This window comes from Rattus norvegicus, chromosome 10 (assembly GCF_021556685.1).
Source record: "Rattus norvegicus strain SHRSP/BbbUtx chromosome 10, alternate assembly SHRSP_T2T, whole genome shotgun sequence".
NCBI lineage: Eukaryota > Metazoa > Chordata > Mammalia > Rodentia > Muridae > Rattus > Rattus norvegicus.
The window spans coordinates 9748749-9765311 of NC_141543.1; the positions used below are offsets into that span (position 1 = coordinate 9748749).

Sequence of the window (16563 nt, forward strand, 5' to 3'; positions counted from 1 at the left end):
AGTTTTCAACTGCAGTAGGTTCAAGAAGGCTAGCTCATTGGACCACACATGGCTACCACCTAAATATGTCTCAGCCCCTTCTAGTTGTATTCTATTTCATTTCTGAGAAACAGTAAGGACTGGAGAAATTGCTCAGGGCCTGTCACTGTGAATAAGAGCATCATTGCTAGCTGGGTGGCACATGTCTTTAATCCCAGCACAGAGGCAGGAGGAGCTCTGAGAGTTCAAGGCTAGCCTGTTCTACATAGCAAGTTTCAGTTCTGCTAGGACACAATAGAAGGATTCTACCTCAAAAACCCAAAACCAAACCGAAAAGAAACAAAAAACAACAGAGCAGTTATCGCACTTGCAGAGGTCCTAGGTTCAGTCCCAGTATCCACATGGTAGCTCACAACCATTCGTTACTCCAGAGCCCTCTTCTGGCCTCCGTGGCTGCTCACAACCAGCACCTCACGTCTGCCTTGAAGACAACTCCTAATTCTCTTCCAAGTAACATTTTTTTTAGTCATTTTCCAGTTTTTTCTTCTTACCCACCCCACTCTACCCTTTCCTTATATGTTTATTCCTTAGGTGAAGTGCAGAGCAAAGCACAGGAAATCCACGCCCATGGCCAGTCTCCATTCGTCCTGTTCGTTGCTAGTAGTGTTTGGCTCCGGCTTTGTCGTCTAGCATTTGCTTCTACAGCAGGACTGTTTTAGAAGGCTGTGTTGAGACTTGCCACGAGCTGTGTTGATGCTAAGGTGTTACTGATGTCCTGACCCAAAAAGAGATCCCAGAACACACAGTGAGGACTTGTTAAACACAGTGAAAACAGCTTCACTCAAGCGGACTTTAGCGATCTATAATTTACTCCTTTATTTCTAACTCAGCTAAGCACTGTATATGGTACATTGGAATGTCTTCATGCTTTCGGAAGTGGGTTGTGGATTCTCATGTACAGTGACTATTGCTGTTAAAAAAGGAAGGACTCAGATTTGGGTTGGTGAGAAAGGAAGGCAAGTAGTGCTTTTGCAAGACATGTCAGTACCAGACTGTGGTTTCCATGGTGTGACTCCTGGCTGTGCCCAAGCTGCCTAGGTCTTCACCTCATTCTCACATGTGGGGGAGCTCAAGGCTCAGAAGGATTCATCTCACTGGCTCTTCCTCCAACATCTGAGGAAAGGCAAGGTGTACAGAAAAGCTCAACAAGCTCTGACTGTGACTGACGAGGCTCAGGGACGTGGCCCTCATTATTCTTGATGGGTTATTGGGAGACATTTGTGATGTCCTCAGAGCACACACCCGATAACCGCATTCCACTCCCAGGTCTGTTCAGAGTCCTGATTCAGCCTTTCTTTTGGAGTGTTCCTTAACTGCCCTGTGTGGCTGTTAACTCACACCCAGCATTCCCTGTGTCTGCAGAGGTAAATGCATTTAAAGGCATGACAAATGCACCTGAGCATCGAGAATGGGAAGTGTGCTCTCCCCCAACACCGAGTCACTGTAATCCTCGACGTCTTAGCTGGAGCAATAAAACAGCCAAATAACGGGGACTCAAATAGGGAAAGAAGAAGGTAAAGTATCTATTTGCAGATGGTATGATTTTATATATAAAAACCTAAAAACCCCCACTCCATCTACAGCTGATAAAAAATATGTTCAGCAAAGTAGCAGGATACAAAATTTACACTCCAAAATCAATAGTTTTTCTATACACAAATGACTGAGAAAGAAATCAGGAAAATACTACTTTCCACATACACACACACACACACACACACACACACACACACACACACACATATCTTGGCATAATTCTAGCCAAACAAATGAAAGATTTATATGGTAAAGATTTGGAACGTTGAAGAAGATATCAGAAGTTGCAAAGATCTCCCTTGCTAGGGTTAAATATAGTAAAAATGACCATCGATCAAAAGCAATTTATAGATTCAAGACAATTCCCATTAAAACTCCAACACAATTCTATATAGAATTCTATGATGATTTTTGACCTCGTGTGGAAACACAGAAAGACCCAGGATAGCTAAAACAATTCTGAATAATAAAAAAACTGCTGGAGTCTCACCATCCCTGAGTTTAAGTTATACTACAGAGCTATAGTAATAAAAACAGCATGGTCAATGGAATTGAATTGAAGACACAGACATAAGTCCACACAGCTATGAACACCTAATTTTTGACAGAGAAGCCAGAAACACACACTGGAAAAAAGAGCATCTTGAACAAATTGTGCTGACCAAACTGGATATCTCCATGTAGAAGAATGCTTATAGATTCATACCTGTCACTATGCACAAAGCTCAACTGTAAATGGACCAGGGGCCTCAACATAAAACCAGATATCCTGAATACAATATCAGAGAAAGCAGAGAATAGTCTTGTTGGGATAATAATACTGTGTGCTGTGTAAAGGTTGTAATATTCAAATGCTGATTTCTGTTCAGGCAGAGAGTTGAGTGCAGACCAGACTTTAGCATTGCATTCACATGGCTACGCCATATTTTGTAAATGCTCCCTCTCTCACCTCCTGATTGATTTAAATAAACCTGATGGCCTAGAGCAAAGGAGAGGAGAATCTTTGGGACTTCCAACAGAGATAGGAACTGTGGGAAAGAGGCAAGTACCAGAGAGACATGGAGGAAGAAACAGGCTGGGACTAAAGGAGAGGTGACTGACAAGCTATGTGGCAGAACCTAGATTATTAGACTAAACTGGTTAATAAGTTAGGAGCCACACACCTGAGCTATAAGACCTAAGCATTCATCAATAAATATGAGTTTCTGTGTCATTATTTGGAAGCTGGCGGTCTCAAAGAAAGTCCCAATGCGTAGTCTTAAACTCATTGACACAGGAGAAAACCATCTGACCAGGACACTGATAGAACAGGCTCTCAGACCAACAATATATGGGACTCTGTAAACTGAAAAGCCTCTCTCTAACAAAGGACACTGTCATGCCAGCAAAGTGGCAGGCTATGGAGTGGGAAAAGATCTTTACCAGTTATGTATCCAATAGAAGGTTGATATCTGATAGATAGATAGATAGATAGATAGATAGATAGATAGATAGATAGATAGATAGATAGATAGATACTAAAAAAATCTGGACATCAAGAAGACAATCCAATTTTTTTAATGGAATACAGAACTAACTAAACAGAGAGTTCTCAAAAGAGGAGAATCAAATGGCTGAGAATCATCTGAGGAATTGTTCATCCTTAGTCATCATGCAGATCAAAATGACTCGAGAGTCCGTGTTACACCTGTCAGAATGGCTTGATGAGTAACACAAGCGATGGCTCAAGCCATCGAGGAAGGGTTCCTCAGGGAGACGTTAATCTATCCTCAGATCCAGCTGTACCACTCCTGAGCATGCACCCACACCACTCCAGTCCTGCTGTGGAGACACCGGCTCGCTTGTTCATAGTAGCCGTAACTGGAGACCACCTAGTTGTCCATCAGCTGGCAAATGCGTCATGACAGTGGGGGCAGTGACACGATGGAATCTTACTCATCTGTTTAAAAAATGAGGTTGTAAAATTTACAGGCAAATGGCTGGAGCTAAAAAAAAAATCATCCTAAGTGAGGTAACCCAAATCCAAAAAGAAATGATGGTTTGTATTGTCCTGTCAGCCTTCAGTAGGCACACCAGTCTCTGAGCAATCACAGGGTTGTGTATACAGTAAGAGCTGTGAGTCGGGAGGATCTCCCAGGGAAGGAGAAGCAGAATACATAGAGAGAGAGGGGAGTAGCTGAACGGAAGGGTGAAATGGAGAAGAGACCAAGGGAGGGAAAAGAGTGGCAGCCAAAGCTAAGGGCCGTTAAGGGGTCATGGAAAGTGTAGAAGTGTCTTAAAAATAGATACGTATGTGAAAGGAATCTAAGTGGATTCATCAAAACATGGGAGACAGTGTGCCAACTAGACATTTTGCCACCAAATGAAATCTCTAATTCTCGGAATGAATTACAACTAATTGAGTTGTTGGTCAAAGGAGTCCCATGGAAGCCCCCAAACACCTTAGGCTATCGTCTTAGTTAACTTTTCCATTGCTGTGAAGAGACACCATAACCATGGTAATTCTTAATAAGGAAAACATTTAGTTGGGGGTGGCTTACAGTTTCAGAGGTTTAGTCTATCATCATCATGGTGGGAAGTTATCTCCAACTGATAGACACTTGCAGAAGAAAAATTAGTTCTCTCCAGTGGAGTCTCATTGAGATAACCCACACATAAAGGTGAGCCCGTGCTAGCAGTGGATGGCCAACATAAAACAAAGTGGTTGTATTAGTCAGGGTTCTCTGGACTAACAACTTATAGAATGAATCTTTTTCAATATGTACACACATATGTGTGTGTATGTGTGTTTATATATGTGTATGTATTTATATACACACACATACATACATACATGGGATTCATTAGAATGACTTACAGGCTGCAGTCCAGCTAGTCCAACAATGGCTGTGAATGGAAAGTCCAACAATCTTGTAGTTGCTCAGTCCATGAGGCTGGGCGTCTCGGTTGGTCTTCAGGAGACGCTGGAGTCCTGAAGAACTAGGCTCTAATGCCAGTAAAGGGATGGTCTTGCTAGCAAGATGAGGGCAAGCAGGCAAAGAGGTAGCTTCCTACTTCTGTGCTCTTATGTAGACTTCCAGCCAAGTGTGGCCCACATTCAAGGTGTGGCTTCCTGCCTCAAGGTCCATATTAGAAGTGGACCTTCCTACTTCAGGTTCAGCAAAAAATCCCTTACTGGTGTGCCCTCCGTGTGGGGAATTCAGTTAGTTCCAGATGTAGTCAAGTTTATAACCAAGGATGGCCATCACAATGGTATTTTTGTATACATTTTGCCTCAGGTCACTTTGTATGACTTTTTTGTTTTGTTTTTAATCTTACTACTCTGCTTGTTGTGTTATGGTTTCTGATTTTGTGGGGTTTTTTTGCGGGGGGGAGATGTTTCATGTTTCTTAGGCCTTTTTTTTTTTTTCATTCTGGTTTGTTTGGTCTTTTTATTCGCCTGGTTTGTTTTTGGTTTTGTTTTTTAATAGAGAAAGAAGGCAGGGAGTTTATGGGGTGGGGTGGGGGGTGTATCCTGGAGTAGATGAGGGAGTAAAAACTGATCAGAATATATTGTAAGAAAAATTATTTTCAATATAGAAAATGAAAGTACTTTAATGTTTCCCAGGAAAAAATACAAATAAATATAAAGACCAATGGACATGCCCTGTGTATCACAGTGACATAAAGTTCAAGTCCATGGCTCAGGTCTACTGAGCCCCTCCCTCACCTGAGACCTAGAACCTCTGTTCATGACCAGGACAGCCCCTGCCATGGGCTCAGCCCCTCAGGCTGAGCTGCCTCATCTGCCAGTCTCGGAACAGTGCCTGGCTTGTAGGGACTCTAGGGTGGCCATTCTCCCTGAAGGAGACAGGAGGAGGAACAGCCAGGACTGGCTGGCAGTGCAGCAGAAGTCTCACAAGGAGAATAGTGGTCTGCCTGTGTAGCAGTGCTCCATGTTCAAGGTATGAGCTAGCCCATCAGCCACATAAACAGTCAACAGAGACTTGGGGGTCACCAACATTGTCTGGGTTCAGCTGAAGAGGCCACATCAGTACATGGTAGCTGCAAACCTAGATCCAGGACTAGTTAACCCAGATGAGCCGTGAAGCAGAGGCTGACTTAAGGGAAGTCCCAGCACCATTACCAGAGCTGCCTCCTGGATGTTGTGCTAGGCTATACCTGCTGTGTCTCAGGCTGAGTCCAGTTAGCTATGCACATGGTCTGAGACCTCAGCTGTGCTGTGTGGGTCCTCCAACCTCCCCAGGAGAGTGCCACTGAAGATCAACAGGCTGGAATGCAGCTGCCTTTGGGTACTAAGTCCTGGGTTCTTCAGACAAAAAGATCTCTCTTTGTTTCTCTCTGGCTCTGTCTATGTCTCCCTCTCTCTCTTTCTCTCCATCCCTTTCTCTCCCTGTTCTCTCACTTTCTCTCTCCCCCTCTTCCTCTTCCCTTTCCTCCCCCATCCCATTCTGTTGCTTTCTCTCCTCCTTCTCCTCAGCTTTCTCCTCTCTTGCTCTCTCCCATTCCACACTTCCGTGTTCCCTATTTTCTTCCTTCCCCCACTTTTAGTCCCACATCCTGCTTCTCCTCTCCCTTACCCTCCCCTGTGATTTCTGGAAGACAAGGAGAGAGAAGGAGAAATTTTAGATAAACTTTCCCAGCCCCCTTGAACCTGTTTCTCAGATTCAGACTCCTTGAATCTTTAGAGACATTTTATCCATCGTACATGGATGTATCTAGAAGTCTTTAACATTTTTATGTGAGATTCTACTTTTTGTGCCTTATTTTTCACCCAAAGTGTGTTAAGCCTCTGTGATGGTTTCGTTAAGAATGGCCTCCATAGGCTCCTAGCTCACTGGGGAATAGAAGTATTACGAGGTGTGGCCATGTCTCTCCAGCACCATGTGTGTCTGCCTACCACCATGACGATAATGGACTGAACCTCTGAACTGTAAGCCAGCCCCAGTCAATTGCTTTCCTCTATAAGAGTTGCTGTGGTCACTGTGCCTCATCACAGCAATCGAACACTGACTAAGACAGGATCTTCTCAGGAGAGCTGTTTCTTTTATGTATTTCATTGGGGGCACACATGCAGAATTCATTTCAGTAACACACCGAGACTCTGACCTTACGCAGTTACAGTGCAGCTAACAGTGAATGGAGTGAAAGCAGGGAAAGGAAGAGAGACAGACAGGCCTACCATCACAGTGGCCACTTAAGTGAGCCCCTCAGATCCGGTAAGCATCATCAGGCCAGGAGAAAAGAGTAGCCTCTAAGGCAGCATGAAGCACAGAATCAGGGATGAGGAGCTCGCCTGGGACCCCCTGAGCAGTGAGAGAGGGAGCCCCTTTACACACTAATGCCCTGTGCCCCCTGTGCTGCCTTAGTCCTTCTGGCTCCCACACCATGCTTGCTGCTTTGTGTCTGAATTCCTCCTTCTCTGCATCTCTGCCATTCGTAGATCAGTTGCTTCCTGAGGGCTTTTCTTGCATTTTCTAAGGTGTATTTCTAATTGATATATAAGTGTGCAGTTTTGGTGACATACAGACATTTTGATTCATGTATAATACCAACTCTGGGTAATGGGCACAGCAGCATCACCTCAGGTTACCCATCATTTGTCAGGGACACTCAGATCTGCCCTTACAACTATGTAAAGTTCCAGCTTCAATCCCTTTGCTGTGGGTCCCATCTTATCTATCCCGGGACGATGGCTGCTCCTTTCCATCATCCTTGTGCCATTCCTGGCCCTGGAGTTACACCTCCATCCTGCTGTCCTCTGTAGGTCCTCATGACATTTAAGGCAGGTGGGGCGCATGTTGGTAATTTACCTAACACATGGTCCAACTCCCAAGTTTAGAGGAAGGGATTTATACTTATTCCTGTCACTAAATTGATGGTTCACACATAGTCGATGCTTAATAAATATTTGTTGAATAAATTTGCACAGAGAGGCTGTGAAGAGCAGATGTGGAATTGAATTGGTCATTTCAAAATCTACTTATTAAAGCTGTAATACATTATTACAGGAAGTGCAGAAGCCAGCAATCTGGAAAAGGAGGAGGGTGCTGGTTGCCCACACATTTTTCCAACTCTATCCAAATAATCATTTCCATTCTGAGTCCCACACGCCGGAGTGGGAGGGAGGACGTGCTGCTGGGCACTAAGACGCTGAGCCTCTGTGCACCTCGTGGAACCACGAAAGAGATACAGACTGCCTCTTCCTGTGCCAAGAGGCTTGGCACATTGATCACTAGATGCAGGGATTTTCTTCTCTGAAGGTACTGATGGGTTCCGAGAGGCCACATAGATGCCTGTGTGCAGCCCTCGTTCAAAACCAGGTCCACACAGACATAACCCAGGGATGGCCAGGTGCACAGGGGCAGCAGTGGACTTCTCAGGCTGCAGGACTGAGCAGGAAGTGTTCGACTCTGAGGAATAGATAGGTCCGTGCTTCATCTGTTTGACATTTCCGTGATAACATCCTCAATCGTTCTGTCTTGGTTTCTTGTAGTAGATAGGTAAATGGCCTACAGCCCTCTCACATTCCCTTCTTGTTGTAGGAACTCGCTGGCGGAAAGAACAGACCAGGGACCTGCAGCGAGTACTGAAGGTCGTCGACCAGGACATCCCACTGGTGCTGGTCAGCGGCAACCATGACTTGGGCAATGCCCCCACAGCCGAGACTGTGGAGGAGTTCTGCCAGACATGGGGAGATGACTACTTCAGCTTCTGGGTCGGGGGTGCCCTGTTCCTGGTGCTCAACTCCCAGTTCTTGTACGATGCCTCCAAGTGCCCTGCACTGAAGCAGGCCCAGGACCACTGGCTAGACCAACAGCTGAGCATCGCAGAGCAGCAGCAGTGCCAGCATGCCATTGTCTTTCAGCACATCCCGCTGTTCCTGAAGAGTATTGATGAGGATGACGACTACTTCAACCTCACCAAGACCGTGCGACAGGAACTGGCCGACAAGTTCACCAGAGCAGGTAGTGCCTGGGGTATCTGTGTGTCAGCCTCCTTCGGCCTCCTGGCGAAGCGAAGAGGGGACAAGGCTTGGATAGGACTGGTTCTGAGCCCACTCACTAGTGGTATGGCTGTGGGTGAGCGGCCAGTTCCTTCCTGCCTCAGTGTCTACAGATGGTTAAGAGCAGTGATCCTAGGAAGTGTTTAGGACGACCCCTGACCTGCCTAACCCCTGGTAGATGCCCACAGCTGAGGACGGGGGTCTTGGAGGTCAGGGGTCCTAACAGAAGGGCCCAGAACGTGGTTACATGTACCTTGGGAGATGAGAGGAGCTAATGACATCTTTCCTTATTTCCGTGGGAAGCATGAACTGACTCAAAGACAGAAGCCTTAAGAACCATAGTCCTCGTGTATCATACAGGAAACCTTGGGGTGAGACTTCAACTTCAGATTGGTCCTGAAACCCTCCTGTGTTTACCCATACTGGGGCACATTATGCTTCCTTCCTGAATTAGGACAGGGAGGTGTATGCATAGGATCTCTGTCCTGTAGACTTGCAGCTCATCATGTATGTGGTCACAAGCACACAGTGGCAAAATGAAGACGCCCGAGGTCAGCCTTAGCTTATGAGGGCCACTCTCTGATACTAGCCCATGTCACCTCTCTCCTCCTTAGTTCCCCTACTAGGGCCCTCCTTAGGGAAATGGAGTGTCCTAGGTGACTCACCTCAGTGATTAGTGGTCTGCAGCCATGACAGCTGCTGTGTGTCCTGTCCCTGACTGCCTCTGTTAAGCTGTTCCTTGGCTTATTTGTTTTAGTTACTGCAGGAAGGAGCAAGGGTTGAAGTTGGAAGTGGTCTCACTCAAGAGCCAAAATTTGTTAGACCAAAAAAAAAAAAAAAAAAAAACCCAACAACCTCTGGTCTTTCACTCATGGTCTGCTGTGAAACCCAATAAGCCCTTATGAGATATTTTACAAAAAGCTTGTGTGGTAAGAGACTCTCTCCAACTGTTCCGTGGAGATAGGGCTGGGAAACTTTTATTGAAGGCCTTTGATATCTGAGGCCATGCTTGAATTAGTGTGGAAAGCATTTCTGATGCCAAGGAAGCAGAGCTCATGTCAGGATGCTGTCCGCTCCACTGTGGAAACTTTTACATCACAGTACGTCCACTCCTTCCACTGCATGTAGATGCACACAAGTGACGTAAACGCAGTTCCTAACTACTGTGTGTCCTTCATTCTGTCAGCGTTCTCCAGTGGCACAAGGTCTGGGCTGCCCATCCCAGGACAGGCGGAATGCCATTTGTGAGAACGCCCAGGTGCTGAGAGATGCACAGTGTTAACAGCGCGGCGTCCGTGGAGGAAGTGTGGTAAACCCACCCAGAGCACAGAGGCTGGGCCTGGGCCACACAGCGGCTGTGGCAGGCTCTGGAACCAGGTTTCTTGTCAGCACAGGACTGTGTGTGCTTCTGAGGTGAATCCCATGGCCCCGTCCTGTGAAGGTTGATGTCTACAGGTTTTGCCTTTGAGTAGACAAAAACTATCCATCCAAAATTGGTTTGTAAGCATGAAGCAGATTGGGAGTTCACCTTGGTGGTATTTTCCATTCTTGATGGTTTTAGACCCTGGCATCCTGCAGGCTCTGGGTCCAGTTGCTTGGCGGGACTGTGCTCATTTGGGGCCTTTTTCCTGCCTCCTTCATATTGGACCCAGCCAGGCCGTCTGTCACCCTCCTACCCCAGCACACAGTCCATCCCTTTGACTTACCCTTCCCAGAAGTCCTTTCCTTTTGCTCTGGCTGTGAGACTGACTCAGTTCTCATCTTTGATATAAAGCTCTTTCGCCCTCCAGTTCCTGGCCCATGTTTTCTTGATCCAGCGCCTGTCAGTTGGATCTGTAAGTGTTGGCATGTCCGAGACTCTCACTAGACTGTCAGCTCCTTGAAGGTAGAGACTTTCTGCCCTGCCTTTAGGTCTGGCTCTGGGCTCAAGCTCACAGCCAGGCCTCTGTGGTGTGGACGGAGTGCAGGCGAGAAGGAAAGTCTTTAACTAACGTCCAGCCCTCGATGGCCAGCAGATAAAGCTCAGCGGTGTCCAGGACACACTCTGGGATAAGCACATACTGAGAAGACTCCAGCTCCGACTGTCTGTCTGTCCCACATCCTGTGCCCTCGGCATCTTGGGGTGCCATGGCCTTTGTCTTCCCTCCCGCATTCTTCCACCTGTCTTGTAGGTCACTCACAGTCTGTTCCTCCCCAGCCCGCCTTTGCCCCTAGGTACCGCCTGCTGGTAGAAGGCGATAAGTCTTCTTTGCACTCTTCAGAGCCTCACCTAAATCTACTTCCTCAGGGAACACTAGAGAGACCGAAGCCCCTCCTACTGTCAGCCTTGCTAAGCCAGGCTGTCAGACAAAACAAACATAGGCAACATCTGAAGTTGCAGTTCAGGGGTGGCCAACCTGCTGTTTGGTTGGGAGGTGTGGATGGCAGGACCGTGTGCTTGTGTGTCCCGAGCAGGGCAGGGCTGTCACTGACCACACCAGAATGTGAATGACAGTGGCTGAGGCCACCGCAGTAGAACTTGAACGCATTTTGGAAAGTCAGACATTCAGTGATATTTTGTGAAATTTAACTTAAAGACCTTGATAAAGCTGGGGTGACGGTGGCAAGTGGTATTTTATTTAATGCTGCCTCTAGCTTTTGGCCCCACAGCAATATTATTTCCTAATACTGTTTCAGTCTCATTTTTCTCCTTGTGCTAAAATGCCAGCGCTCAAAAAATATGTCAGGAGCTCATCAGATGATCAGGGTAGCTTTTAATTACGATAATTGTGTTGTTATAAAATATCCTTTTAAAGAATACATCCCTCCCCAAGCTACCGTGGAGATAAAACCTTGCTTCCTTCCAGGAAGTTTAATGAATAATTCTGAATCATTGTGTGGGATGAATAAATGATTTAATAATGAGCATCAACAATCATCCCCCATTGTTGCACTAATTTTCGTAAATGGGATGAGGTAAATGAGGAGGAAGGCTGACACCGTACAATAGACCACCATTTGTGTAGGAATGCGCTCCGTGATCCACAAAACGAGGAGCTTCCAACCTCAGGTTTCCCTGGAAACAGATGCTTCCTGTTTCTACTTTTGAAGTCAATGACGGGGGTGGGGAGCTTCTTTGTATGGAACAAAAACATTGTCAGAGACTGGGAGAAATAAACAGATACCAGGGCAGGGCAGGCGCAAGTGCCAGGCAGCGCCGCTTGTCCAGCCTTCTTTTGCTCTGCCTGGGGAGAATCAATTCCATCACATCCAAGGGCTGTGGAAATCGGTTTCCCTTAATTCACCTGATACCTAGTTGGAGCTGCAAAGGCAGATCATAGATAATGAAATCTGGGTGGAAGTTGGAGGTCGGCTCGTCCCTCAGGCCTCTCTCAGCAGAAGGTTAATATGTGACCCAGTTAATTCGGATGGCAGTTTAAGCATTCAATCTTGAAAAGAAGAAAAAAGCGGAAGTCTGCGAGTGCCCGTGTTTCCCCTCGATGTCTCGATACCTTTCCCTTCCTCTCATTCTCCACACAGAGCTTAAGGATGGTGTATTAAAGAGCCCCGGGCACATTTGGCAATTATAAAAAATTCCAGCAAGTTGATCTTTCTTGCAAAAGTTAATGAGTAATTTCACAGAATTAGTTTCATCTCTAGCATTTGTGTGCTTTTTAACAAAGAAACAGAAAGGAAGGGCGAGCTCCTAGCCCTCAGCTGTGTGGCCTTAGGGTTTCAACATTTAAAGAAGGTAGAGGTCAAGCGTCCAGGGAACCTTAGGCCTCTGGTCTAACGGTGATTGTACTAAAGCCGTCTACCCTGACTCGATGCCACCAGGAAGTGGGTCCTGGCCGTATTCACTAATGGAAGTCCAACCCTGAGCCTGTCACACAGTGTCAACCCCTTTGATAAAAAGACTCACTGGTTAAGAGGGACAGAACCTGGTCTGATCTCACCTCCCTAGCTGCTGTGTTGCTGGGACGCCCATGCTGCCATAATGGTCAGCAGAGTTCTGGATAGGAGACACACATCCCAGAGCACTGCTTCTTAAACCGAGACGTGCCCACATCTGGGGTCACACTGCAATATGGGGTAGGAGACAGGAAAACAAAACACACGGTGGTGAAAATTAACTCAGGATCAAACCCATCAGAACTCGGTGTTCCTAGCAGCATTGGCACCGAGAGGTACTGTTTGCAGTGCACAGTGTCCTTGTAGCCTTGGTTCTACACACTCAGTGTGCACGCTTGGCGTCACATACTCCATCATGCCACCCGACACCCGCATATGCTGCTTCCTAAGTGTCTTTGCTCAAATTTGAGATTACTGCATGTTATGAGTTGCCGGGTGTTCTTAAATGTACCTCTAAAGTGTTCTGCTCTTGTAGAAACATAATAGCTTAATTGCAGTAAACGCAGACGATTGTTTTCAACTCTCTTCCCTTAGCATGTAAGAACCAAATTAGCGTATCTCCGAGTAGGGTTGTGTCAGGATGGGCTATTTTAAAAACTATTGTTTGAGTTGCTGACTGAGTTTCCTTTCAAATACATTGATGGGTTTGGTTTTGGTTAGGAGAGATACTGCAGCAGATTCTGAAATGGCCTAGGTGCGTTTCTCTCATCTCAGACTACTTCTCAGTGAGTTGACAGTCTCAGGGTTGTATTGTCAAAACGTCTACTCTGTGACATGTCTTCTACAGTCAACCAAGGTTTAATTCTCTTTTTAAAATTTTACATATTTATGTGTACAGGCGTTTTGCCTGTGTCTGTATCTGTATCTCTGTTTGGTTCCCACTGAGACCAGAAGGCTGTCCGAAGCCCTGGGACTGGAGTTACAGGTGATTGTAAGCCGTTACATGGGTGCTAGAAACTGAACCCAGGTCCTAGGGAAAGAGCACCCAGCACTTTTCACTGCCGAGCCATCTCTCCAGCCCTAAGGTTTAATTCTTCATATAAAATAAGCAAGCAGGCCATCTCATTGGTGTGCAGATTTGCATTCATCTTTAATAAATTATTAAATTATACATATACAAAGAATTACGATGAATTAACTATGATCGTTATTTCAAGGTTGTATAAAATTTTCTCAAGCAAAACAATGTCACAAGTAGAAAAATGTAAGAAGCATTAGCCTAGAGTAGATATTCATAAGACTTTTCCTTGGACAGCATTAGGCTGTAAATCTTTGGGGCTTCCCTGAGATCTTTGTAGAGCTATTTAGCAGTACTTCTGGAATATGTAATGGGCAGAGCATGTATACAACTGGTGCTAGCCATGTTCCAACTGTTAAAAAAAAAAGACTGTGGGTCTGCCCCTGCCTCCAAGACATGTTCCCTTCCAAAAGACACTTGTGTGTGAGTCCTCGAGTGGACAGTGTGCATATCAGTGTGCAGCGTGCTTCCTGGAGCTGGCGTGGTCATGTGGCTGGCTCACCGTGGGGATCCGCCCTCAGTGAGCCTCCTCTGCTTCTCAGTTCATCTCCCTAGGAGAGCCCAACACTACTTCTGGGGCCTGTGATGCAGCCTAGATTGGAGAGGGAATGGGAAGGACTTGGCGACACTTAAAATGTCCTATGATTGATGTTTACTTTAATGTGCACTGGAAAGACATAAACAATTCAGTAACTTAAATGCAGGTACAGAGTAAGGAATTGGATAGCTAGGAAGTAGAAGCCAAGAAAGGAAAAACTTACAAGAAGTGGGAGGGGCTGCTGTGGGGGCGTTGCAATAGGAGAGGCTGTGCAACAGGCAGGTAAGCACCAGGCCATGGCTGGGGCAGACCTTCACCAGGTGGCACCTCTTTCTGTTTTCTGTTGTCCTTTGTGAAACAAAGGTTCTCATCCCAACCTCGGGGTTGGTGCATTAGATAAAATGAGGGCATGTCCTAGAAGTGCTGGGCGCATGCCTGAACATAGCAAGTGCTCCATAGGGACGGACTTGCTGGTCTGTGACCCTGAACTGTGTTAGATTTCTCAGCAGGCCATTAACTGGACAGGTGTTTCCTAACCCAGAACCTGGCTCCCCTCTTTAGGAGATAACAGGAAAGCTCTCCAGGTAGAGTCACACTTGCTCTGAGGACTAACCTGCAGTCTCCTACGGATCGTCAGCCCTGAGCACTGTGCAGAGGCTAGATCAAAGCCTTGGGCTCCTGGAGTGTGCGGGGAACTCGTCTACTTTGCGTCTGAGGTTCTTGAGAATAGATAAGGACTTCATGCTCCCTAGTTTTCTGAAAAGGGACCACTAGTTTAGGAGAAGGAGAGCCACAAAACTAGATACAAAATTCCTTTGGAATTTAGCAAATAAGTGTGACTCTTTGTTAAAGTGGGCACTGTACAACTGTTGTAGCGAACCTTTGGGGGCCTACTTCCATGGTCAGGATTTCCAAATAAAGAAGTTTGCCTCAAGACAGTGGTGATCAGCCTGCAGTGCCCTCCGTCTGAAGTGCGTCTTTAGGAAGCTAATCTTGGTGTCTTTTCTTTTCCAATGACTTTGTAAAAGAACAGACAAGGGTCCCCTTTTAAAGCATCCGTAGAACCCCGATCTTCTGGAACCAGACTGGTGAATTTCCCTCTCTAAGTTGTCTTCCAGCATGTAGTCAGTCATACTCTCGTTTTTCCAGACGTGGTCAGTTGTATGTTTTGATCCACTCCCGGGAAAGCATCACATTTTAGTCATGTGATGCCCATGTCTCCTTCTCCATAAAAGATGAAAGACCAACTGCTGATCTACATCTGGTGTGAAGTGGTAGGTTTCATTTCTCACTTTGGAGGTATCCTTAACAGTTGGGCTAATTAAAGTTAAAATCAAGTCCTGATGGTAAATATTTATAAATCAAGAATCTGGCGTGTGAATGTGTTCTACCGATTCCGAAAGTTAAGTCAGCCTGTGTTCGTTCAGCAGACAGCGCGGGCTCCTTGGTAGCACTCAGGCCAGAGGAATAAACAGAGAGGAAGAGATTCCTTCTCCAGAGAACCGGATCAAACGTGCACGCAGGCGTTTGTGGAGTGTATAACACGTGCGTGTGGAGGCCGGATGCGAACTCTTAGTGTTGCTACTCAAGTGCCATCTGCCTTATCTGACACCGTCTTCCTTGTCCTGGAGGCTGGACAGCTCGCTGCCTGTCTGCACCTCCCAGTTCTGGATCACACAGGCATACCACCACATCTCATCTTTTTTTTTTTTTTCTTTTTTCACGTAGGTTCTAGGCTTGAGCTCGGGTTCTCATTCTACTGAGCCGTCTTTCCAGCCTTCTGGTCACTCTTAACGTGTTGCGTTGTAGTGTCTCAGAAAGGAGCTTCTGGGTCAGGAGAGGAGGAGTCTGGGATTTATGAAGTAAGAATATTCTGTCTGCTCTCTCAGGTCCTGCTTTTAAAATGGCTGTTGCCACCCTCTGGAATGCTGATGCTGTCAGTGATGCTGGTTTGTAAAATCTTGACGCCCCGAGTGTCTTAGTTCAGTTTCTGTTGCTGTGGCTGACACAAGCTATCATTTATAAGGAATAAATGTGCATGTTATGAAATCTAGGAAGTTCAAGATCAGGAGACCATACCTGCCAAAGTCTTTCTTTACTGGTGAGGATTTCCTGTAGTCCTGAGGCAGTACAGAATGTCACATGACGACACCACATCCTGCCCCAGGTCTCTCTCAAACCCATTGAATTAGGCCCTTCCTTGTGTTCTTACTCTCTTGATACCTCACAATGAGGATGAAACCGTAGCGTGACGTCATTCTGGGGACGTTTGACCCATGGCCCCTGTTTGAGCAGAACACCCTAACTTCCTCTACAGTTCAAATTCTCCTTTGCTTCCTGTAGTCATAGCAACACAGCCAAGGCTGGGGTCCCACTGTACAGAATCAGCTGGGATTGCTTGAGTGTGGCTGCTGGTCTTTCATTTTACCTAAGCATTTGCAGGGCCAAGGAGAAGGGTATTGGTTTACATCACCAAGCCTGATGACGTTTCAATCCTGGGGACCCATGTGGTGGAAGGAGAGAATTGAATCCTCC

At 46.3% G+C, this 16563-nt stretch overlaps 1 protein-coding gene across 2 annotated transcripts in view; it reads left to right on the forward strand.

Annotated features, from left to right (window-relative positions):
• Window positions 1-16563, forward strand: part of Cpped1 (calcineurin-like phosphoesterase domain containing 1) — a 119547-nt gene that overhangs the window by 71655 nt on the left and 31329 nt on the right. Inside the window, exons 3-4 of one of the 2 annotated variants that reach the window (XM_087571276.1) lie at window positions 8121-8722; window positions 8791-9406. In XM_087571276.1, the coding sequence (XP_087427402.1) occupies window positions 8121-8722; window positions 8791-8856 (668 nt within the window). In that variant the 3' untranslated portion in view covers window positions 8857-9406. Of the gene's footprint in view, window positions 1-8120; window positions 8723-8790; window positions 9407-16563 lie in introns of those variants that run through there. The other variant, NM_001013963.1, reaches the window with a different exon arrangement.